Here is a 26294-nt window from a genome sequence, read left to right on the forward strand (position 1 = left end):
AGGAAAGAGATCTAAACGACAACAGAAGAGGTTACATTTTGGTAGCCATTATCCCTTTTGTGTCAGCCACGCTTTAACACCACATTCGGCTCAGTAGATTGTTTGAAAACCTTCTATACATAACAAATGTATCAAGTCTGGCATGTGCAACACAGGTGTGCTTTAATCATTTAAGAGTCTATTTCAATCAAAGCTCAAAATGGATCTATACAGGAAATATTTTAGACCAATAACGTGCAGTGAATACACTTGACTTGAGCATTCATAGTTTTCATACTCTTTTCTCTGTACATTTAGCATTCATTTGCTCAGAGGTTGATGCGCTTGCTGCTTCTTGAGTAGCTCTTCTTTTCTCCACCCTAGCGGCCCGCTTCTTCTCTTCTTTCATCTGTATCCTTTTATGTTAAAACTGATTAAGTCAGTGTTTGTGTTGCAATTACAGTGGAACCTCGGTTCACGACCATAATTCGTTCCAAAACTCTGGTCGTAAACCGATTTGGTCGTGACCTGAAGCAATTTCCCCCATAGGATTGTATGTAAATACTAGTGGTACAACGGATCACTGTTGATCCATGATCCGAACCGATTCCTGTCCACGGTTTGGTACGCACGTGATCTGAAAATCCTAGAAAAAAAAAGTTCCACTGTATTGTGCACATGTCTCTCGCACACTCTCTCAACCTCTCTCGTGCACTAACTCTGTAGCTCTCGTGCACTGAACTGCAATTAAACTTCTCTCACGCACTCTCTCTCTCGCGCATTAACTTGGTAGCTCTCTCGCACACTAACTCAACCTCTCTCACACATTTTCGCTCGACTTTTGTCCGGTTTGCCGCTTTATACGCGTGGTCATAGCCAGCGGTAGCAGCTTCAAGCAGAGGAGCTCGAAAAACCTCCAGCATCATTTAAGTCTCATGTGTGGGAACATTTTGGCTTCCCTGTTAAATATGTTGATGGGAAAAGGGTGGTGGATAAAACCACCACAGTTTGTCGACTGTGTGGCACGAGGAAGCCCTATGAGAATGGCAACACGTCGGGCATGGCCTCTCATTTAAAACAACACCACCATGATGTGACAGGACCCAAGACGATGGCTGCGCAACAACCAAAGATATCTGTGGCATTTAAGCAGCCCTTTGCTGCCCAATCAGACCGGGCTAAAGCTATTACAAAAGCTATTGGGGTGCTTATTGCTGCAGACATGAGGCCATATTCCATTGTGCAAAACAAGGGGTTTAAACATATGATACACATGCTTGAGCCACGCTATGATATTCCATTGCGCACTCACTTCAATGACAATATCGTATGTATGAGCAGGAATAGTCGAAAGTTATGGCTGAACTGTCCCAGGCATCTTCTGTGGCCCTAACTACAGACAGGTGGACCTCCAGGGCAACAGAAAGCTATGTGACTGTGACCACTCATTACATCACAGAGGAGTGGGAGATACAAAGCCCTGTACTGCAGGCACACCCCCTCTATGAGAGTCACACTGGCACAAGCCTGGCACACGTATTGAAGGAGTAGTGGCAGCGTGGAAGATAGAGAGGCCCAATACTTATATCCCAGTCACAACAGATAATGCCAAAAACCAAATAAATGCAGTGAATGAAGCAGGACTGGGCCCACAGATACGGTGCTTTGCACATGCAATTAATTTAGCATCCCAAAAGGGAATGAAAGTGTGTAAGATGGACCGCCTCCTTGGGAGGATCAGGAAGGTGGTTTCCTACTTCCACCAAAGCTCAATAGCTGCTCATGTGCTTAAGACCAAGCAAGAAATGCTACAGCTGCTTACTCATAAGCTCATACATGATGTCACAACAAGGTGGAACTCCACTTATGATATGTTGGAGCGTTATCTTGAGCAGCAGGCAGCTATATACTCTGCACTAACAGACAAAACCCTGAAAAAAAATGCCAGAGACATCGTCACCTTGTCTGATGATGTTAAAGTGGCAAAGGAGGTCCTCCAGCTGCTCAAACCACTCAAAATGGTTACAACTCTGTTGAGCACTGAAACTGCACCATCTGTGTCTATGATCCTGCCTTTGAAAACAAGGATCCTACAATCCATTGCCCAAAGTGAGGAAGACAGCACCATCACAAGAGATGTCAAGACTGCCATTAGAGAGGACCTGAAGCCCAGATACACTTCACCACCAACCCTACAGGACTACCTTCACAGATCTACTGCACTTGATCCAAGGTTCAAGTCGCTGTCTCACCTAGGCCTTGCCCTATGCCTGAGGACATACAGTGATCTCACTACTGAGACTGTGAGCAGTCTTGGCACTGAAGACTGTGAAGAGGTAAAGAAAATAAATATTCTGAAATTATGTATTTTTTATGATAATGTTTTTAGTTAAGTTTATTTAGTTATTGCCACATTTTAATTTCTATGGGAAAAAAAAAGTTTTAATCAATAATGTAGCGTCAATATGCAGCACGAACAGGAGCAGACACATCTCCTCCTCAAAAGAAGCCGGCAATGGCAGAGCTTTTTGGCAAGACCTTTGCACAGAAGGACATGGTCAGCAAGACTTTTGCTGACACCATCAAAGAGGAGGTGGTATCCTATGAGGCAGCAAATGGCATTCCAGTTGATGGTGATCCACTGACTTGGTGGAAAAACAACAAATGTAAATACCCTCACCTTGCCACAATGGCAAGACACCATCTTGCTGTGAGAGGGTGTTCTCAACAGCAGGGGACGTAGTTACAGCAAGGAGATCTACACTTTCCCCAGAAAATGTACACATCCTCATGTTTTTGAAAAAAAAAATTGAAATTATAAGCTCAGGTCTGCTTTGCTTTCTTTCTTCTTTTTTGATGATGTGGACATAAGCTAGTTTTTATTTCTCTCTCATGTTCAAAGTAAGAAGCAATGATGCCTTAAATTGCATTTAAAGTTGTTTTTTATTGTGTCCACATTAAAGGAAATAGTTATCATGCCCTATATTGCACCTTAATTTGTATTTATATAATTGAGTGGAATAAGTCTTGAGTTGAATGTTTTTTAATGGGCAAAAAATACTAAACTAAAGAGTTAAATTTGTCTTGTCTTTTTTTTGCTGATCCGAAAATTGATCCGATCCGTGACTTAAAACCGTGATCCGATCCGAACTGTGAGTTTTTTGTTCCGTTGCACCACTAGTAAATACAATGAATCCGTTCCAGACCGTACGAACTGTATGTAAATATATAATTTTTTTAAAGTTTTTAAGCACAAATATAATTAATTATACCATAGAATGCACAGGGTAATCCATCCATCCAGCCATCCATCTTCCAACCCGCTGAATCCGAACACAGGGTCATGGGGGTCTGCTGGAGCCAATCCCAGCCAACACAGGGCACAAGGCAGGAACCAATCCCGGGCAGGGTGCCAACCCACCGCAGGACACACAAAAACACACCCACACACCAAGCACACACTAGGGCCAATTTAGAATCGCCAATCCACCTAACCTGTATGTCTTTGGACTGTGGGAGGAAACCACGTAGACACGGAGAGAACAAGCAAACTCCACGCAGGGAGGACCCGGGAAGCGAACCCAGGTCTCCTAACTGCGAGGCAGCTACCATTGCGCCACCATGCCGCCCGCAAAAGGTAATAGTAAACTAAATGTAAAAACATTGAATAACACTGAGAAAACCTTGAACAACAGAGAAAACTAACACTGCAATAGTTCATGCTATAGCGCTAAGAACCGCTCGCTAAAAACACTTTTTTAATGAGTTTTAAGCACAGGGAAAAAATGAACATTTGAAAAATTCGTAAATTAATAAACCACCAAGAAAAGTAACATTGCAACAATGCACACTACGAACCGATCACTGTAAACAGAAATGAAAACAAAAAAAGCCCAGTGCATTCTTTAACTGCATTCTCTACCTTATGCGTCCATCTCTCTCTCTCGTGTGTGCGTGTGTGTGTGTGTGTGTCTCTCTTTCGTGCGCCTGTGTGTGTGTGTCTCTCTCGCATGCCTGTGTGTGTGTGTCGTGCTCTCTGTCTCACTCGCTGCACAGGGAGAGACTGAACACGTACAAACCGAAAGGGAAATTGGCTTGTTCGTATGTGTGTGTGGTCATGAACAGAGGCAAAAGTTTGGCGAACTTTTTGGTTGTAAACCGATTTGTACGTGAACCGAGGTTCCACTGTACTTAGTATGTTTTCCTTAATTTTTCTCTTAAGCTGGCACTCAAGTCTTCAATCTGCCTCAAGAGATTGATGGCGAAGGTGGTAAGGATGAGAACAGCGCCCATACGAATGTGTGGCGCGGCCGCTGCTGAGAGTTGATTCTACAATACAATAAAATAAAAATAAAAAAAGGAATAACCTTGGAGGTCAATCATCACCCTAAAAGCGGATAGTAGACATCACTTAGTATATGTATACCAAATTTCAGGTCAATAGTTCAAATGATTTGCGAGCTACAGGCAATTTTAAATCCTGGACAGACAAACGGACAGCCATGGTAGCATACTATATAAGAAGATATACAACTTCTTTAAATGGCAGTATTGATTGCTCTGGATGGAATCTATGCAAACTACAACCAACCTCTGGTAAATATAGCATGGTTCAGTTTGAGCAGCCCTAATCTGAAACTCCAAAATCCGAAATTGTTGTTCAGTTCCACCAATAGTGTAGAAGTCGATTTAAAGTTGAAAGTTATGTTTGCGAAAATATGAATTGTAAAATATGCATTTGAAGTAAACAATGTGTCACATCCTATGAAAAAGTGGTGAAAAGGACTGCTGTTTAAAGACCCGATAAAAAAGAGCCACAGAAGATGGAGATTTCCTTACTCGTAACACCCAATCCCTATATGTGTCCAATGACAACTGTAAAAAGATGGACATGGCTGTGCAGCATTTACCTTCTAAATGTATGTCTAAATTAATAACTAAAGGTAGTTAACATTAGTGTCTAATTAGAAATGCAAACATGCCATGCCAGAATATAGCCAGGTTTTAACATATAGTATATACATATACCACAATGCTTTACTAAACTGTTTTCTGTTGTTATACCATATAGTGATGCAATAGTCAAAATGACAGAAGCATACCGAAGCAGACAGAAGGACTTTTCAAACACGTGGGGCCAAATGGCTGCAGTGGTCTACATGTGTCCATCACCATGCTCACTACAATGTACAAATTAATCATCGAGGTTCAGTTTTCTTGTGCTACTAAGATCCTTAATGTATTAACAGCTATTTCAGCTTTTTATTATTTCACAGCCATAAATTTTTTCTCTCTCCCTGATACCCCAGTGGTTTAAAGTGCATTAACTGGAAGAATTGAGGGCGGGCATTTTAGAAAGATGCAAATATTCAAAATATGCAAATATTCAAAATCCAAAATACTTCTGATCAAAGGCCTTTCAGATTAGGGATGCTGAACGACAGTCTAAGGTATTACAAATTGCTGTTACATAGTATATTATATAGGTGGCACAGTGGCAGCGTTGCTGCCTCGCAGTTAGGAGACCCAGGTTCGCTGCCCAGGTACTCCCTGCGTGGTGTTTGCATGTTCTCCCAGTGTCTGCGTGGGTTTCCTCCCACAGTCCAAAGACATGCAGGTTAGTTGCATTGGCAATTCTAAATTGTCCCTGGTGTGTGTGTGTGTGCACCCTGCGGTGGGCTGGCACCCTGCTCAGGGTTTGTTTCCTGCCTTGCACCCTGTTTTGCCTGGGATTGGCTCCAGCAGACCCCCGTGACCCTGTAGTTAGGATACAGCGGGTTGGATAATGGATGGATGGATGGATAGTACTGTATATTATATAATAGTACAAGTCAATTATTGCATAATAAAAGTGTTGTAACCGCTTTTGTTCTCCCAAAGGAAATAACAAACAGCTTATTTTAGAGGGACTGTATTCTACTTGAAATTATTTCAAAGTTAATTATTTGAGTACAAATTGATCACACTGTAATAATGATAATAACATCACTCCCAAAAATCATGGTGATGTTAATTAATAATACGTATAACTATTTCAATTTTCTAAAATTACTTTTTAATTGTTTAAAACAACAATATTTACCTTAAATATTAAAGCTAGATGATTGGAGTGTTTTTCAGCATTCCAAGGGGGCTTTGCACATGACATTTCTATAATGGCACAGCCGGCACTCCAGACATCACAACTTCTGCCGTATTGCTGACCTCTGAGAACCTAAAAAACAAACAATATCAGTTCAATGCTATGGGTGACTTTAGGGTACTTTGGAAGGAATAAACTTCTGTCTGCATCTTATACTTGTGGACACATCAAGCAGGACATAAGTTAATCAAATATCAATGCCTTTCAATGTAAACCTTTGGCACAACTGGGCAGATCTGACAACATTTTACTCCTACCTACAAGCCTTTTATCAGATGGTGGCATTTATTGTATTATCCAAGACAGAAGTTCTTGTTTGTTATATTATTTATATTTTCTTCAAGCTTCTGTAAAGTATTAATTTCCCTTTTGGGGACAAAGTGATTGAATGATAATTTTTCTCTCTCTTTCTCCCCCTCTCCCTCCCTCTATTCATCGTATTGATTTACCATATTGCTAATAGTTAATGTTTTTTAAATAGCAATAGAGAGGAGCAGTAATTAGCGTTGATGCCTCAGAGCTCCTGAAAACTAGGTTTGAATCCTTATCCAATCACCCCAGGACTGTGTGGATGTTCCTCCCACATTCAAAAGACATGCATATCAGGTTGACTGGCAGCTATAAAATATCACTGTGTGTGTGGGTGTGCATAAATTCTCCCTACAAAAGGGTCAGTAATATTTCCTTTACAGAGGAAAATATAAGATGCACTAGCAGAACCTCAAGAATACTTAAGACTGTCTCAACAACTAAAATTTAATTTGCAAGTATATTTAAAATATTTTATATAAAAAGCATCCTCTTCACAATTTTCACTGGTCTTTTTGAAATAAAGCATACAAGAAAAAAAGATCATGGCCTTTTCTATCTGCCAATTAAACATGTTTCTGCACACAATAATAACAAGAGATTAGGGGGCCATTCATTGTGGTTTTCTCAAAGGGATTTAGATTGCCCTTTATTCAGAGTTAACCGAGAACTAAGAAGCCACTTCAACTTGTATCTTTAGTGATTATTTGCAGGCTCATGTTGAATCAGATGTCTACTGCAATTCTTTTAAATTTACCAGATGAAGCTGACTTGAAATAAAGCAGTACTTCACACCCATGTTACAGTCTCTACATGAACAATATAGTTCTGTTGCATCAGGTTTAAACAGATTTCTACAGGCTTTGCTTAGATTAACTACTCTCAAAGCTGATCATTACTCTGTACTGAAATTGAATTTGTAAAATATAAGTGACACAAAACAATGACATCAGGATGCTAAACAAAGTTGTACATCAATAAAAGCAAAAATATAATATGTCTTACCTCAGGTGCCATAAATGCAATAGTTCCCAAAAGCTGCCCCTGAAATTCACCCGCTCCCGTTCCTTTTGATGCTAACCTTGCAGCAGCTCCAAAATCTGCTATTCGCAGTCTTTGTCCTGTACTGTCAATTAGCAGATTGGCACCTAAAATGAAACATAATACTGTAAATTTTACTACAATCTTGTAAAAAAAAGGAATGTGTGCACCTAGTTACAGCCATTGAGATCAAAACACCAAAAAGCTTACATTCCAAAAAGGTCCCCCAACAACTCCTAAAATACTGCAAGCATGTCACTAGATATGCTTTATATTCAGTTGAAGGCATTAGGCTAAAAGGTCACTGGGGATCGGGACCTCACTCTCTGCTCTGACAGCCATACAATGAACCTCTATTCTCAGTAGGAAACACTCCTGCTTCATCGGTTTGCCTTTTGAACTTCATAGCACATTGGCACCAACTCAAACCGTTCTTACCTTTGATGTCTCTGTGGATAATCTGGTTCTCATGGAGATAAGAAAGGCCACGCAGCAGCTGCTCTGTATAGTTTATGATAACCGTTTCCTTGAAGGCTCCATACTTGTTTAACAAATGAGAAACTGACCCACCTGAAAACAAAGACACAAATTAAAAAATGAACAGTTAAAATTCTATCTTTGATACTTCAATTTAAAACTTATTTTCACTGCTGTCATTAGTTTATCGAGACTTATTCATAAGCCATTGGTAGCCCCTTATTCTAAAACCATAAAACTGCATACCAGGGTTGGAAATTCAAGCCTTTAAGCTCAACACAGAAAAAAAACAGCTGCACAAATGGAGTAGGCTTACAGTATGACATTTGGCCCAGCTTTATCAAGGAAATTCTAACTCGATTGTATTTTATTGCATGTCAATGATGTTAACAAACTGTATTCTTTTCATTTTTCTTATATATTCAGCATTTTGAACTTCTTGTCCCTGGCAGCTCTATCTTTAGCATCCTTCTCCCAATATACCCAGCATCTCTCCTTTGCACATGTCCAAACCAATGCAATCTCGCCTCTCTGACTTTGTCTCCCAACCGTCCAACTTGAGCTGACCCTCTAATGTACTCATTTCTAATCCTATCCATCCTCGTCACACCCAGCGCAAATCTTAGCATGTTTAACTCTGCTACCTCCAGCTCTGTCTCCTGCTTTCTGGTCAGGGCCACCATCTCCAACCCATATAACATAGCTGGTCTCACTATCATCCTGTAGACCTTCCCGCGATCGAAGAGTGATTACTGTATGCTTATTGCAAAAATTGCCCTAAAAAACAATTCCAAATGAAATCATTCAACCTCTTAATGGCAATATCTGAAGATGCTACAGATGTTAGTAACAACTCTGCTATGTTCTCTGAATGCCAAAAACTGCTTTTTAAGTTAATGATTTCACCAAAAAATTCAAATACTACATAATATATATATATATAACATAAAAAAAGATGCACATTTACAATGCTGTTTGTATTCTTACCTGCCATCCATTCTACAAAGAGATTATAATTGCCCTTCTCACATGTAGCTCCAAGCATACGGATTATGTTAGGATGATTCAGATGGCTCATCATTCGGATCTCTTCTCTTAAAGCTTCAACAACCTCTTCCTGCTCTGAAGATGTGTTTCTAACATATGTTACCTGAATAAATAAAGAGTAAGAAACTGAACAAGTGCTGTATGACACTTCCCCGGAAAGTTTAAAGTTTTGACAATAACAACATTTAATTTCTTGTATAGCCCATAGCCCAAATTCACACAAGCAAGTATGTAATGCAACAAGCAACAATGCAAAAGTCGGCTTGGCCATTTTGATGGTATCCAAGTTTGTGGATAATACCTGTTTATTTGCGATTCTAAAAGCCTTCTATTTTGAATTCTCAGATAACAAATCTTTGCTCTTGTCCCTGATTTTTGATTTTTAATAAGTGCTTTGGCTTTTACGACAGATTGTTCTGACCCTTAGTTTTAACACTGGATTGTTTATTGCCTTTTCGTGCTGTCTCCTCCAAAAATGAAAAGCAAAAATTAAAGAATCATTTCTGAAAGTTCTTGTTTTTTCAAATAACAAACTCAATCCACTTCTAGGTTGTGGGAAATGGAGTCTGCTTTAGTAGATATTGGATGCTTGATCCGCACACAACCTTATTTCCTGATGCTGGTTTAATTAAGAGTTACCAGTAACCCCAAACAGTATACCTTTGTGGTATGGAAGGAGAACTGAAGCAAAAAACTTATGGTGTGAACATGCAAACATTCCTTTAAGTTAAGCAATCTAGCTGTTAGTGGCATCATCTTTTTATAACCCTCCAAGGTATTCCAAGCAACTAGTTCTGGCAGCTCAGTGCCTACTGCCAAAAACAAAAGAAAGTGGGTGAAAAGAGGTCACACTTTAATTACCCTATTTATTTTTTAAACAGAAATACAAGTGCCAAACATAAATGTCAACCACAAATAGGTACAGCCTAATACATTCATATTAAAAAAAAAGCTATAAAACAAATAAATAACAAGAAAGAAAGAGATTTTCATTTTGACCATCTTGAAAGGGCCAGCCAAACAGAACAAAAAGATTCATCTGCCCTAAAAATCTGTCCCCTAAAAGTAAATACATCCATCCATCCATTATCCAACCCGCTGAATCCGGACACAGGGTCACGGGGGTCTGCTGGAGCCAATCCCAGCCAACACAGGGCACAAGGCAGGAACTAATCCCAGGCAGGGTGCCAACCCACCACAGGACATACACAAACACACCCACACACCAAGCACACACTAGGGCCAATTTAGAGTCGCCAATCCACCTAACCTGCATGTCTTTGGACTGTGGGAGGAAACCGGAGTACCCGGAGGAAACCCACGCAGACACGGGGAGAACATGCAAACTCCACACAGGGAGGACCCGGGAAGCGAACCTGGGTCTCCTAACTGCGAGGCAAAAGTAAATACAGACTCATTAAAATTAAATTCAGACAGCAAAATAAAACGGGAAAAGGAAACCTGTGTCTAGCTGGCAATACATTTTCACTACCACCCCAATTATAAACTGTGGTGACAGTGTTCCCTGACGTTTTTGAATCCAAGAGTATGCAATTTGTTAAAAAAAGAGAATAAAACACACATATGTTTCACCAGAATCAGTTGCAGTGGGCCAGAAACTAATAAAAGTCATCTCTTGGAGGATATTACTAAAGTGGTAAATTGCATGACATCCTGAAGACATCTGGCATAAGGCAAGAAATCATTCAGACACTCAAAAGAATACCAGGTTGGGCAGTACTTGAGTACTTGAGGGTTTTTAAGTAATCAGCGGAAGTTGGGACACCTCTGCAAATTGTTTGCTTCAACTTATGAGGCTTTAATTGCTGTAGAACATCTGTAGATTATAAACTATTAGTTGTTCCCTGAAGAAGGCCCATTTATAATATTCTTAAATTTCCTTTTTTTCTGTTTTTGCTAACTTATTAAATGTAAACCTCTGCTAGTTAACTGCTTACCTTTTTACTATTTTAGGTAATTCGTTGCATTTCAAATGATTAAATATGAAGAAAAAGTGGAAAAACTGTTTTTTTTTTTAAATTTTGTCAATTAGTGTGTGTCTAGACTGGTCACATTTACTAAATGCAACACTAATCCAGTTTGTTGAAAGATTAATAAACAAAATGAAATGGACATCATAAACACTATCTGATATTTTATATATCACCCTTCACAGACCACATCACCATAAAACAAATAAAAGCATAATTCAAAGTAACAAGATAAACTCTGTATACAAGGAAAAATATAAAGCTAAACATGAAGTCTTAGCATATGGGGTAATATTAATTGCTTACATAATGTTAAATTTACTATTACTGTAAGTAGGCTACATCTAATCATTTTAATTTTTATCACAATTACTTTAAAATAATGTCAAAATAATAACAAAAATGAAAAATAATAATATTCCTATAAATATAAGGCTTGAATTAATGCTGAATACAAGTTGTTACTATGGCATAAAATGTTATTCTTTGCAACTGATCTTATGACAAGACTGTATGTATAGTACAAATTAGTGGGTTATATATTAACATACTGTATTTTCTTAAAATCACAATCTGTATGTGTGTGAAACATTTAAAAATGAAAGAACAAAAAATATAAACTGGACAATCCTAACATACCTGCTTAACAGCCATTAACGTCCCAGTTCCTACATCTTGCGCCTGGTAACAAGATGAAAATGCTCCAAGGCCAATCTGTTGACCTTTGAGCCATTCGGTACCCTCTTTGTAAGGGTATTTTGCTTTGGTATGGCCAGGCAAAGTCTCTGGAGTCTAAAGAAAGGAAGACATTATTATTTAGTAATGCTTGAATAATTTGTTTAAATGTGTTGCACAACTTTGTTTTTTCTGCAGTAGTTAACCACCTCTGGCTGTACCTACAGGGGCTAATGTAAAGGGTTCACAGGAGGGGATCACAGGAGAAACTAGGGATGTCACGTTTGTCCGCTTTCTATATCGCTACAAAGTTGCATGCTTGAGTCTGACTCTGCTCATCTCTTCATCCTCATCCACACCCAAAAGGACTCCATGACTGCAGATACACCCTCATATTGCTCTGAAGCCCACATTATTATTTAATGTTGTAAGCAACATTCACAGTGTGGTATTACAATGAATAACTCCAATGCCTGAAACCTCATTACACAGGGTATTCCCTTTTAGGACACATCTCCACGGTTCCATTTTTTTCATATTAGTTTTAGAAAAAGATAAAAGTAACGGAACAAAGAGAATGGAGGAAAATGTCTGTTTAGTCAAAATAAGACACAGCTTTTCTCCATGTGTGAAAATAATACATTTTCCCCAAAGTACTTCTTCTTTCAGCTGCTCTTGTTAGGGGTTGCCACAGCAGATCATCTTCTTCCATATCTTTCTGTCCTCTGCATCTTGTTCTGTTACACCCATCACCTGCATGTCCTCTCTCACTACATCCCATCCATAAACCTTCGCTTAGGCATTCCTCTTTTCCTCTTCCCTGGCTGCTCTATCCTTAGCATCCTTCTCCCAATATACCCAACATCTCTCCTCTGCACATGTCCAAACCAACGCAATCTCACCTCTCTGACTTTGTCTTCTAACCGTCCAACTTGAGCCTGATCCTCTAATGTACTCATTTCTAATCCTATCCATCCTCGTCACACCCAGCGCAAATCTTAGCATATTTAACTCTGCTACCTCCAGCTCTGTCTTCTGCTTTCTGGTCAGGGCCACCGTCTTCAACCCATATAACATAGCTGGTCTCACTACCATCCTGTAGACCTTCCCTTTCACTCTTGCTGATATCCGTCTGTCACAAATTACTCCCGACACTCTTCTCCACCTATTCCACCCTGCCAGCACTCTCTTATTCACCTCTCTTCCACAATCCCCATTACTCTGTACTGTTGATCCTAAGTATTTAAACTCCTCCACTTTCGCCAACTCTACTCCCTGCATCCTCACCATTCCACTGACCTCCCTCTCATTTACACACATGTATTCTGTCTTGTTCCTACTGACCTTCACTCCTCACCTCTCTAGAGCATATCTCCACCTCTCCAGGGTCTCCTGAACCTGATCCCGACTATCCCTACAGATCGCAATGTTATCAGCAAACATCATAGTCCACGGGGACTCCTGCCTAATCTCGTCTGTCAACTGGTCCATCACCATTGCAAATAAGAAAGGGGTCAGAGCTGATCCCTGATGTAATCTCACCTCCATGTTGAATGCATCCGTTGCTCCTACCGTAGACCTCACCACTGTCACACTTCCCTCGTACATATCCTGTACAACTCTTTCGTACTTCTCTGCCACTCCCGACTTCCTCATTCAATACCACTGCTCCTCTTGAGGCACCCTGTCATATGCTTTCTCCAGGTCCACAACAATGCAATGCAACTCCTTCTGGCCTTCTCTAAACTTCTCCATCAACATCCTCAGAGCAAACATTGCATTTGCGGTGCTCTTTCTTGGAATGAAACCATACTGCTGCTCACTAATCATCACCTCACTTCTTAACCTAGCTTCCACTACTCTTTCCCATAACTTCATGCTGTGGCTCATCAATTTTATTCCCCTGTAGTTACTGTAGTCCTGCACATCCCCCTTATTCTTAAATATCGGCACTAGTACACTTCTTGTCCACTCCTCATGCATCCTCTCACTTTCCAAGATTCCATTAAACAATCTGGTTAAAAACTCCACTGCCATCTCTCCTAAACACCTCCATAAGTTTCCATAAGTATGTTATCTAGACCATTTTTCATCCTCTTCATAGCTGTCCTTACTTCCTCCTTGCAAATCCGTTGCACTGCTGGATTCATTATCTCCACATTATCCAACCTCTTCTCTCTCTTGTTCTCTTCATTCATCAGCCTCTCAAAGTACTCTTTCCATCTGCTCAACACACTCTCCTCGCTTGTGAGTATGTTTCCATCTTTATCCTTTATCACCCTGACCTGCTGCACATCTTTCCCAGCTCAGTCCCTCTGTCTAGCCAATCGGTACAGGTCCTTTTCTCCCTCCTTAGTGTCCAACCTCTCATACAACTCATCATACGCCTTTTCTTTAGCCTTCGCCACCTCTCTCTTCTCCTTGCACCTTATCTTCTTGTACTCTTGTCTACTTTCTGCATCTCTCTGACTATCCCACTTCTTCTTTGCCATCTTCTTCCTCTGTATACTCTCCTGTATTTGCTCATTCCACCACCAGGTTTCATATTCCTCCTTCCTCTTTCCAGATGTAACGCCAAGCACCCTTCTTGTTGTCACCCTTACTACATCTGCTGTAGTTTCCCAGCTGTCTGGTAACTCTTCACTGCCACCAGTGCCTGTCTCACCTACTCCCTAAACACAACCTTGCATTCTTCCTTTTTCAACTTACACTATTTGATCCTTGGCTCTGCCCTTACTCTCTTCCTCTTCTTGATCTCCAACGTCATCCTACAGACCACCACCCTATGCTGCTTAACTACACTTTCCCTTGCCACCAGTTTGCAGTCTTCAATCTCCTTCAGATCGACTCTTTTGCATAGAATGTAAGCTACCTGTATGCATCTTCCTCTACTCTTGTATGTAACCCTATGTTCCTTCCTCTTCTTAAAATATATATTTACCACAACCATCCCCATCCTTTTGGCAAAATCCACTATCCTCTGACCTTCTTCATTCCTCTCCTTGACACCATACCTACCCATCACCTCCTCATCTCCACTGTTCTCTTCACCAACATGTCCACTGAAATCCGCTCCAGTCACCACTTTCTGTCCCTTAGGTAAACTCTTCATCACTTCATCTAACTCACTCCAAAAATCTTCTTTCTCACCCATTGCACACCCAACTTGCGGTGCATATGCACTAACAACATTCATCATCACACCTCCAATTTCCAGTTTCATAATCATTACTCTGCCTGACACTCTTTTCACCTCCAAAACACTCTTGACATACAGTTCCTCCAGAATAACTAATTTCTCCTCCCATCCACACCATCATAGAACAATTTGAATCTACCTCCAATCCACCTGGCCTTACTCCCCTTCCATTTAGTCTCTTGCACGCACAATACATCAACCTTCCTTCTCTCCATCATATCTGCTAACTCTCTCTCCTTACCAGCCATACTGCTAACATTTAAAGTTCCTACCCTCAGTTCCACTCTCTTTACTTTCCTCCTCTCCTCCTGCCTCCGGACAAGTCTCCCCCATCTTCTTCTCCTTCTTCGGCCAACAGTAGCCCAATTTCCGCTAGCACCCTGTTGGCTAACAGTACTGATAGCGGTCGTTGTTAATTCGGTATGGAAATTTGTAACTAAGCTTTAAAAATGTCTATGTTAAATGTGGGTAATGCTACTCAATTCAATTTAAAATTAAAGAACTACTGTGTAAAAACAAAAAAAGAAAACTCGCTCTGGAAAAAGTATGTACAAATTAAGCAATTACATTATACAGGGACTAAAGGGATGGGACAGTGGCAGCACTGTTACTTCGTAGTAAAGAGACCAGGATTTGCATCCCGAGTCCTCCCTGCATGGAATTTGCATGTTCTTCCCATGCCTGTGGGGGTTTCCACACACTGTCCAAACACTTGCACGTTAGGTGTACTGGCAACACTAAATTGGCCTTAGTGGTTGTATTTGGTGTGTGTGTGTTCTCCCTGCAAGGACTGGCGTCGCATGCAGGGGGTTTTTCCTGCCTCGTGCCCTATGCCAGCTGGGATAGGCTCCAGCCACCACGCAACTCTGGTTTGGAATAATCAGGTTAGAAAATGACATAACATGACAGGGACAAAAGAAGAAATTTACAGAAACTATGATTATAAGTTTCAAATAGAAATTGTCATACTTTGGGTAAATTTCATTAAACATAATAATATAATGCAGCCAATTTTATGGATTTGTATTTTTTACTCAGTTACTGTCTGTATGTAGTTTGCGTGTTTTACATATTTATGTAGGTTTTCATTCAGGTACTTTAAATTTTTTTTCTTGCATCCCAAATATGGGAGTTTTTTTTTTTTTTTTTTAATGGCAATTCTAAATTGGCCCCGTGTGTATGAGTCTGATGGTGCCTAGTGATGGACTGGTACCCCACTCAGGGTTGGTTTCTGTACTACACTCGATAGACTTCAACCCTTGCTACCCTGAATTAAATTAAATTATTTGGAGACTGTTATGTTATAAATTATCTATCAACATATGCAAATCTGAAAATGATAATACAAAACACATTAGGAAGGTCCATGCTGTTAGTGAAAACAAAACTGTATGAAAATAAATCCTTAATTTCAAGTATATGAAGATATAATTTTGCAACTTTTGTGGCTATAAAAAAGCCTTGATAAATTAATTAATAGAAAAGCAACAAAAGAACGTGGTTACAAAACAATTAAAAAGAACAGAAAAGAAAACTTACATCACATTGAATGATAATCACATCCTCTCCTTTATCGACTTGAAGCTGAGGGATTGATGGTAGTGCATCCTGCGAGGCAGACATTGCCATAACAACTGCTAAGGCTTCCTCCTCTTCAGCTTCCATCTTTTCCTTACACTTCTTGTTCTGGTTCATATCGTCATTGTATGTGTTATCACTTTCAGTTTTTTCTGGAGAAAGAACTGCCACCTCTGACTTAAATGTTACTGTGCTGTCACAAGGTGCAATGGAAGCCTCCAGCAAATCTTCCATGCTCGAGTTCAGCTCAGCTGAGGTGTCTAGTCGATGGTACTTCTCTTCCACAGGTGTAAACACCGTATCTTCACTGGGAATCTGGATGGTTGTACCACTACAGCTATTTTCACATTCTAATAGCTCTTTCAAGTCAAGCTTTAAGTTGTTTTTAGTAGTTTCACATAGTGGCCTTCCTTTGTCACTTGACGGTCGAGAAGGCTTTGGTCTCTGTATCTGGTTGGAAGGCAGGGGTCTTGCTTGGGTGAAAACAGGAGACAGCTTTTCAGGTTCTTTGCTTCCTAGGGGACACTTTTGACTCTGAACAGAAAATTTACGCTGGGTGCTGGGGGAGGAAGAGGAGGAGAGTAACTTTCCAGGTCCAAAACCCTGAGGTCTAACTTTTGTGTTTTCAGTTACAGGTAAATTAAGAGGGTTAGAAGAAGTAGGAGAAAGTATTGTTGGGAATGGTGTTGGGGAATGATTTGACGATGGAGAGTTCAGGCACTGACTTAATGGTCTGTTCCTTTTCTGAATGGGCACCTTTGGCTGTTCAGCATTACTGCTTTGTGAAGGGAGTCCAACAAAAATACTAGCTAGTTTTTCTGCAATGTCCTCTGGATTGACACTTGCTGTAATACCATTAAGTCCTCTAGTTACTCTCCCTGGTAACTGTACAGTGTGGACCGGTGTATTGCTTACAGTGACATTTGGTGAATTGTGTGGGGCTGAGGGCTCAACAAAATCATTTTCTCTTCCATCTCCAGCATGCACGTCTGCCATTCCTAATTGGATGGCATCCATAATGTCCATTTCTTCCGCTATTGTCATCAGACGGCGGCGCATGCGTACATAATGTGTAGAACTTGTTGCGCTCAGCATGTCCAAAAGTTTGACGAACACAGATGGTACTCTTGCGACCATCCTGGCAGCACTTAGGAAGATTCTCCTTGAGAGCTTGCCAACCATTGAATGAGAGTTGTCAATTGAATGAAGTGCAAATCTCAAAAGTGATAACAGCTTTTGATACCTGTTAAAAAAGAAAACGGGAAGAGGTCAGTAATTTTCACCTACCATAGAAAAAAAAAAAACCTTCAGTACCCTGCTTCTAAGCTTTATGATGAAAATATTCTTTAGCACATTTTGAATCATGACAGAACATTTGAAGTATTACATTATTTAACTAGTACAATGAATAAAAATCACATAATTACACTTAAATTACAATTTACCATCATGTACACATGTTAAAAATACACTCTTTAGATTGTAATTGTTAGTAATACACAAAAAACAGATTCAGTGGATTGTTTACAAAATATTTTCATGCTATACTGAGGGTGAACAAAGTAGCAGAAACGCCTAACAATATTTTAATATCAATGACCTATTAAGGACAATGGCCAGGCACTTCCTTCAAAAACAGCTTCAATCCTTTTTGGAATGCTGTTGTACAAGTTCTGAACTATTTGTAGTGGGATATTGGATCATTGTTTAAGAAGAAAAGCTTACTGTTCTTTGACAGATGAATGAGGTACAACTCTACTTTGCATTCTACGCTCCAGAACCTGTTATCATGGTGTTTAGAACAGATGTTTAGATCTGGTGACAGGCTAAACTCAGCAGATAATTATTTTCATCCTGGTGTTCAGAAAACCAATCATGAATTAGAATAGAAATAATGTATATATCCTGTAATAAGAGAACATCATGATGAAACAGTATTTGCACCACAGGGTGTAACTGGTCTTGTAAAATAGCCTCAAATTTTGTATTATATAACCTATGAAGGGCAAGTCTCTAAGGAATTCCACAGGATGGCTGCCTATATTATTGCAGAGCCTCTACCAATCTTAACCATTAGGGGCAGACGTTGCGAGTTGATATTATTAGCCTTCTTCAAATGTAGATCCATACAGATGTTTGAAAAAAGGTCAGACATAACTCATTAGACTATGTTACTTTTGTCTGTTTCTCAAGGGTCCAAGTTTTGTGTGCCTTAATGCCAGATTATGTGTGTTTGCACACTGCCACGGGAACAAGCAGTTTCCAAATGGAAGCCCTGCTATTAATGCCAGTTTTGTGAATTTCATGATGTATAGTTTTTATTTAAACTGTCTTTCAGAGATGCAGATTCAATTCCGTGGCAATTTTTGAAGCTGTGCTGTTGTGGCATTGAGCAAACCATACTATGAAGTGTCAATCTATTCTTGTCAATGAGGTTTCACTTGCAGCCACTGTTCTTTTTCAATGCAGTTTGTCCATAGTTGGCATAAGTTATTGCTCCTTTTGCGACTATACCTTATGACACATAAATTCTGCAGATTTTGTGACCAATGTACCTAAAACTTGGGGATTGACTACTATATATGGAGGAGAGTTTTGGAGCCTGCACTGATATAGCACATTGCCGCACCCACCACACGACGGACCACTTCAGGATCCCAATTTAAGACCTGAGTGCAGCCGTACAACGGGTGTTACTTCAGCACCATACTAGTTCGAATGAAATAGAGCTGTGTGATTTTTATTATAGTGGCTGTAGTGTCAATCCTGTCAATCTACACAATTATCAGCAAATGCTAAATTTTAAATATGATTTGTTGCTTTTCTTCTGGATATATCTTTCAATACCTGTTTATAAGTCAGGTACAGGTTGGGAGTATGCACTAATAGCATGTTGCCACACCCACTACACAACAAACCACCTGAATTGGGACCCGAGTGCAACAGGTAACAGCTCAGCACCACACTGGAACAGTGTAAGTTTTTTTCCGGTGGCTGGAGTACCAATCCTGCCACCAACCCCCAAGTTTTCCCTGTAAATTGGAGGACCTGCTTGCCAGGCCTGGATGCAGATTAATGTCATACCCAGGATGGAGCAATTGCAGGTTAAGGGACTTGCTCAAGGGCCCAATGGAGTGGAATCACTTCTGGCATTTACGGGATTTGAACCGGCAACCTTCCGATTGCCTAGCCTCAGAGCCACCACTCTGCCTCTATGGCCTCTTTAGAGATCTGTTAGTTGCCTCATGTCGCTTTGAAAACTCATACATAAGTGTGCTAATTATCAGACCACATTTATAGCTCAAACAAACTGTGTAAAAACAGTCAAGTTCATATGTTTCACCTTTTTGATTTAGTTATGTCAAATTTAACTCCTTTTTCATATAATGTTTCTGTTATTTTTTTCAACCCTTTGCAGAACTTATTTTTGATAAATTTTTTTGATAATATTCTGTGAACAGGAAACTTTCTTGAAAATTGAAACAAATATGTTTTGTATTAACTCATACATTTTACATTGAGGTAATAGAGTACAAGAATACAAGTATTATTAAAAATCAGTAGAGTACCTTTCTGCTACAGGTTCTGGTTGATGGCATTCTCCACTTGAAACAATATGGGGATAGAATTCAGCAGGAAATTCAAGCAAAAGTCTATCAATAAGGCAAAGGCGACCCAACAAAGCCTGCCAGTTGTTGGCTTCTGTTTCTGTGCCGAGAATGCAATTTAAGACATAGTCCACTCCTGCAATACCAATGGACCCTGATAACAACAGGGAATGAAACAATAAAAATACATGTTTTACAAAATAATACTTTTCAGAATAGATGTGATCTTCTTCAAAGTCTCACATTAGCACTCCACTCTCATTCAGGTACATTTGATAAGAGTCTGTCTCATCAAATTTTACTACAACTTCAAAATGCAAAAATAAACTAATAAATAATAAATACTTTACTTAAATAACTTCCGTTACCAAAGTGTTTTACTCTGTTTAATAAATGTTTCAGCACATTAGTATTTTGGGTTAAAATGTATGCTTTCAGTAAAAGAACAATGAATACATTTCAATATGTTGTTTTATCTTGGAGGTTTTCTCTAGCATACAAGACCCTCTTAAATTAAACATAATGGCGCATCAAATAAGACAGACTGATGCTTCTGGCAGAAACCTTACATCGTAAAACATAAAACAAAAAGAAAGTTAGTTTCTTTACTATTTATGAGCATTCTTCTATATACATTTAAGGGTAGCTTAATATTAAATAATCATTAGTGATAAGTGAAACCTGCAGAGGTTGCTTCACCATGAGTTTGGCGAAATCATGGACATGCAATAAAGACAATGAGGAAGGAGGAACTGAACTAGTTTTAAATAAATTACAATCGTGCAATTATCTTGTAAGTGTCTCTGGGGATTAGTGAAAAGTCTGCCAAATATGCTGGACCAATTATGGTCGCCAAATATGTGATCTGAGTTGTAAGGCAGCAGTGCTAACCACTGTGCCTCAAAACAACAAAAGACGCAGACAGAAGGAATCTCACAAACACACACAGTGGCCATGCCACAAAGTGGCAGTGTAGGACTGACTAGTTCTGTTGTTTGACGCAGCTCCAGGAGCAGCTAGAACATCTATTTTGTTTCTTATTTATCTGTGTAGATACTTTCATCATCAAGATGTTTTTATTCTTTCACAGTGTGTCCTGTGTTTGCTATTGCTTTAAAGCTTGTTTTATAGCCAGGTATGCATAATTAGCCATGCAGTGCTGCAGAGAGATTAGCCTTATATATCTGGTGACAGTACTCCTAATATTTTCATTATGGTCAGCTAATGTACCCCTCAAATGAATATACTGCAAGTTTTTCAGGTACTTTTTTTAAACACATTTGGGATGAAAATCCAATAGTGCTTCTCAACCTTTAAGGGTTTTTGATTCTTTATTACCTTTAAAAGTTCACTGACAATCCATATACAGCAATCGAAGAGCTGAAACAATGTTGAATGGAAGAATGGGGTTTCTCTTTAGTGAAATACTTGCAGATAGAGACTGGGGAGAATATCTTGCTGTACTGTCAAGCCTGATATTGCTTCCCATGAAGCCCAACTTTATTTATTTAATTATATTAAGGTAAAGTAAATTGTGGAAATATATTTGTTCTGTACATCAAGTGTATAATCAGAAACTTTGGATACCAAAGTATTTAAAAGTGAAGAAAGGAAAAGAAAAACAATGTCTATGCTGCAATAATAATTGATAGTATTATTTATAGTAGCTGCAAACTAACCTAAAATCATGCTGAAAAAAACTGATCAATATAAATTAAAATGACTAAAGTAAAACAGAGGAATGAAGGGGGACAACTTTTAGTAACCAGATCAGATAACACTGGCATTAACTGACTCAGTGCAGAACTTATAGTATCTACCAGTGATATTAAACTAATACCAAAACCTGTTTTTTGTGAGTTGAACACAGGCATTACCATTCAAAACTGCCAAAGACCGTCTCATTGTCAAGCAATATGAGAATCTTGGGCAATACTTGTGCTTAATAAGCATAGAGAAGACTTTATAAATTACTATGGTTAAAAGAACCATTATAAAACCTATTTAATCTTCAGAAGAATTATTGTAAAGGCCAATTGGGTATTGTAAGATATTTAGCAAATAGTACATCCAGCAAAACTACCGGGACAAGAGAATTGAGACTTTTTGATTTATTAATAAAAAAACTTCATCCATCCATCTTCCTAACCCATTTAAGGGAGGCTGGAGACTATCCCAGCAGCCAACTGTCAGTAAAATGAGTCCATCAGAATGAATTGATACTGTGAGAAAGAACTGAATGTAAAATAACTTGTAATGGAAAGTGTGGACTACTTTACTGCAGAAATTCACACATTTTAATATAAAGGCCCCTTAAAACAAGTACCACAACCAGCATAGATAACTTATACTTTTTTATGCCCACTGCCTGAACAAAATGTTTAATAGTTTTAGCTAACCACTTCCTCTCACAAAAAGTCCATCAAAATTAAATCTCACATACTGTATTGTATAAACACACCCTGTCTCTTTCCATGGCTGTAGTAATTTAGGCAAACTACAGAGTGAGAAAGTTATATTCTCTTAATTTATTTCAGCAGTTAAAAATTAAATCACTTTTTTGTTGTTTATATTTAGAAATTTAGGAAGTAATAAAATATCAGTTTAAAATTTAAAATGTGCGTGTGACAGACGTGTTGAGTTGCACACGAGTCTGCCGTTTCCAGTTTCCTACCTGGAATTCCAAACCTTCCTTGCACCTCTTGTGATTATGAAAGAATGTAGCTATGGAAATGTGTTTAAGAAAAATATAAAATTGAAAGTAATGGAACTTGAATCTTAAGGCGGCCAATTTTATTTTAATACACATTTTAAATGGTCAACACATATACTCTAATAAAGATTGTCTAACTGCTTTAAATCTTACCTGCTTTAAGGATTTCTCTACCTACTGCCAGCTCTCCAGTCTGACCTTTGCATAATTCCAACAGAGTAGAAACAGAAAGCTGACTTGTACGACTAAAAGGAAAAAAGGTTACTAACATTTAGTTGGTAGAAAAAGAGGCAAATAGAAAGTTATTTATGGACATCAAATAGAAATGAAATACATGTATATATTTTTGCCAATCTATAACAAAATTAGACCTTCAAGGATTTAAGACAAATATAAGGCAGAAAATGTGATTTATTTGGTTTTGCACTGTTGTACAGATGTAATTATGTTTTCTAATTTGTATGTTAATACCTGTTTGCATCTGCACACTTCACCAATATAGTTTCTACCACAGGCCTGAGAAGTTGTTGCAACCTTGTCCTCTCCGAGAGAGAATGGCAGGGAGAGTAAACCAGCATGGCTCTTAATGTTTTCTAGAAATACAAGCAAAAAAAAAAAACCAATATTGTTATTTAAACCAGGAGCATTTAAATGTAATGAAAAATATTATATACCTTGCTAACCACATGTTCCAGAATGTGAACTGGTTGAGGCAGAAAAACGGGTCAAAACACTAATTTAGATTAAAGCAATTACTAATGATTCAAAACGAACAGACAGGCAGATACACATATACTGTGGTCTGAACACACACCAAAATGACAAAAAAAAATAAAAACTTCTGCCATGACACTCACAGTGACAGTGAGGCATTATGTCTGCTTTGCTACTACCACCAGGGGATCCAGAGTGCATCCCATAACTAAATATGCACTTTTAATTAGCTTGTTGATTCAATTGGCCTCTCTTGAAGTGATGTTTAACAGCCCAGCACACAAAAGCATAGAAATTCATATTAACCGTTACAGAGTTGTGGGAAGACATACCCTTCACATCTTCTACATTAAAGGAAAACACTCTCCTAAGAAAAAGGAACCTGCTCTGCCTTTTTTTATATAGTTCCTCCGTGTTCCGAGACCAGCCCAACCGGTCATTAACGTGGACCCTCAAGTACTTGTAGGAGTGCACCACGGCTTATATCCACTCTTTGAATAGTGACTGGATATAGTGGCTCTTTGGTGCAGTGAAAGTCAATAACCAGTCCCATGATTTTGCTGATGTTATGTTACAGACGATTATTTTTGCATCACAGAACAAAGTTCTTCACTTAACTCCTATACTCAGTATCATCCTTCTTATCAATACACCGCATTTATTCAAGTGGCATGAACTCGTGTTACATTTATAGTCTGATGTGTACAGATTGAAGAGAAATAGAGACAGGATTGTTCCTTGGGATTTTCTGGTACTGCTTACATCCTAATTCATCATGTGAAAAGGAATTTAATAAAAATTGCACAAGACTTAAGAAATAAGAAGAAAAAGACAACAAACACTTCCTTTCCAAAAATTAAGGGCCTTACTAGTAGGACTCAAACTTAAGTGGGCTTCATGTGGCAACAAAATAATTACTGTTGTCAGGAAATGTCGAGTTGGGAGATGTAATCAAGAGAGCTAAATATTAAAATACTTTGCTAAGAATCTTGTTACACAAATGTTAAATGTCGAATATTCCTATTTCTAGATCACTACTACAGTTGCACATTAAAAGGTTTGAAAAGGAAAATATTTAAAATGTTTTGTATTTAACCAATTTATTCTTCTTTTAAAACTTATAAGAGCTTGTTCTTTTGAAATCTGAATTTTTTTAAATGTCCCTTTCAAGTTATTCAAGTTCAAAAAGCTATTTGCTCTCTAACAACAATCCTAGCAGGATATTTATAGAATGAAAATATCTTGCTTCTTTATCAAAGCGGAACAATAAGCCAACATAAAACCCTCTGTATTACACATGCCTTAAAAGCAAAACGGACAATGCATTTCTTGTCCTTAATAAATGCAAACCTCTCTAAACAAAATGCCAAAGGCAAATGTCAATTTTCTAATGGAATGAATTCAAAAGCCCAGTACAATTCTCTTTACTGAGAAATAATTACTTGAAAAAACCTATTCTGATTTCTCTGCTTGGATGTTATTACTTTAGAGCATAGCGACCATAGCTTTAGTTTATCTTTGGACATGAAGAATGCACCAGTCATATCTCAAGGGCCTCCTTTTGTTCTATTATGTAACCACGTTAAAAACATTTCAGAGAAACTTGTTGTACATTGGTATTTATGTAAGTCCAATTCAGTAATATTCAGTGAAATGATCTACTTGAGATGAGTTTATGTGTGCATATGTCTTTGTCATTTGGTTAAACGTATGCTACAAAAGACAATCCCATTTTAGATTTTACAGGTTGACATTGTTGGATATATCTGGATTATATTTTGCTTAGTTCTCACCATGACCTTATTTGGCTAATAACACTCAGCAATTATTCTTTGTTATGTATTCAACAAGGAAATTGGCTAACATTCTGCATTCTTCTGTGAAAAATTAAAAACACCCCTAGATGTATCATCACAATTAAAGACGGAATTTGAAGTCGGGTTCAAATGAGTAAATGATTCCATATGCATGAAAATAATCATAATGTGCTATAATATTCATAAAGCTGACAAATCTAATTCAAGGTTGTGGGGGCCTGGCAGAATCAAATGAAAGGCAAGAACCAACGCTAGACAAGATGAGAGATGATTGCAGGGCCTACTAACATGGGTCCATCTTCAAAATTACAATCTAACAAAGAAATCTTTAGGATGTGTTTGGAAACTGCAGTAACTGCAGGAAAATTCACACAGATACAGAAAGATTGTCTAAACTTCACACAGTCAGTAAACCTTTGATGTTGGGACAAGAAGGCTTAAGCATGAATTACTGTGGCCACCCCTACTTGGTACAGAAGAAGATCATTTTATAATTATGAACAGCATTTTGATGGGCAACAAATTAAGTACTATAATATGATATACAATGTGTTGATGACACAGAGATATGCAGAGATAATTAAAACATTTTATTTAAGGAACACTGAATTTAAAAGGCTAGAGAGAATAAATGGGTCTGGACTTACAAAAGGGAGGGGGGGTTGGGGGGTGAAAGTGGTGGCTCTAAGACTAGGGATCCACGGCGGCAATTGGAAGGTTACCAGTTCGAATCCTATAAACACCAGAAGTGATTCTACTCCGTTGAGCCCTTGAGCAAGGCCCTTAACCTGCAATTTCTTCATCTTGGGTATGACATTAATCTGCATACAGGCCTGGCAAGCTGCTCCTCCAACTTACAGGGAAAACTTGGTACTCCAGCCACCGGATAAAACCTCACACTATTCTAGTATGGTGCTGAGGTGTCAGCTGTTGCACTCAGGTCCCAATTCAAGTGGTTCATTGTGTGGTGGGTACGGTAACATGCTATTAGCGCATGCTCCCAA

General features: G+C 38.8%; 1 protein-coding gene across 2 annotated transcripts in view; it reads right to left on the reverse strand.

Moving 5' to 3' along the window:
• The window catches only part of map3k1 (mitogen-activated protein kinase kinase kinase 1, E3 ubiquitin protein ligase), a 122431-nt gene that overhangs the window by 2641 nt on the left and 93496 nt on the right, over nucleotides 1-26294 (reverse strand). For both annotated transcript variants that reach the window (XM_039758753.1, XM_039758754.1), the window contains exons 11-19: nucleotides 23231-23352; nucleotides 22913-23004; nucleotides 20008-20200; nucleotides 16400-17681; nucleotides 11626-11778; nucleotides 8936-9098; nucleotides 7910-8041; nucleotides 7436-7578; nucleotides 6062-6193 (exon numbers count right to left, since the gene is read on the reverse strand). In XM_039758753.1, coding sequence (XP_039614687.1) covers nucleotides 6062-6193; nucleotides 7436-7578; nucleotides 7910-8041; nucleotides 8936-9098; nucleotides 11626-11778; nucleotides 16400-17681; nucleotides 20008-20200; nucleotides 22913-23004; nucleotides 23231-23352 — 2412 coding nt within the window. The remainder of the gene's footprint in view (nucleotides 1-6061; nucleotides 6194-7435; nucleotides 7579-7909; nucleotides 8042-8935; nucleotides 9099-11625; nucleotides 11779-16399; nucleotides 17682-20007; nucleotides 20201-22912; nucleotides 23005-23230; nucleotides 23353-26294) is intronic.

Source organism: Polypterus senegalus, chromosome 7 (assembly GCF_016835505.1).
Source record: "Polypterus senegalus isolate Bchr_013 chromosome 7, ASM1683550v1, whole genome shotgun sequence".
Classification (NCBI taxonomy): Eukaryota; Metazoa; Chordata; class Cladistia; order Polypteriformes; family Polypteridae; genus Polypterus; species Polypterus senegalus.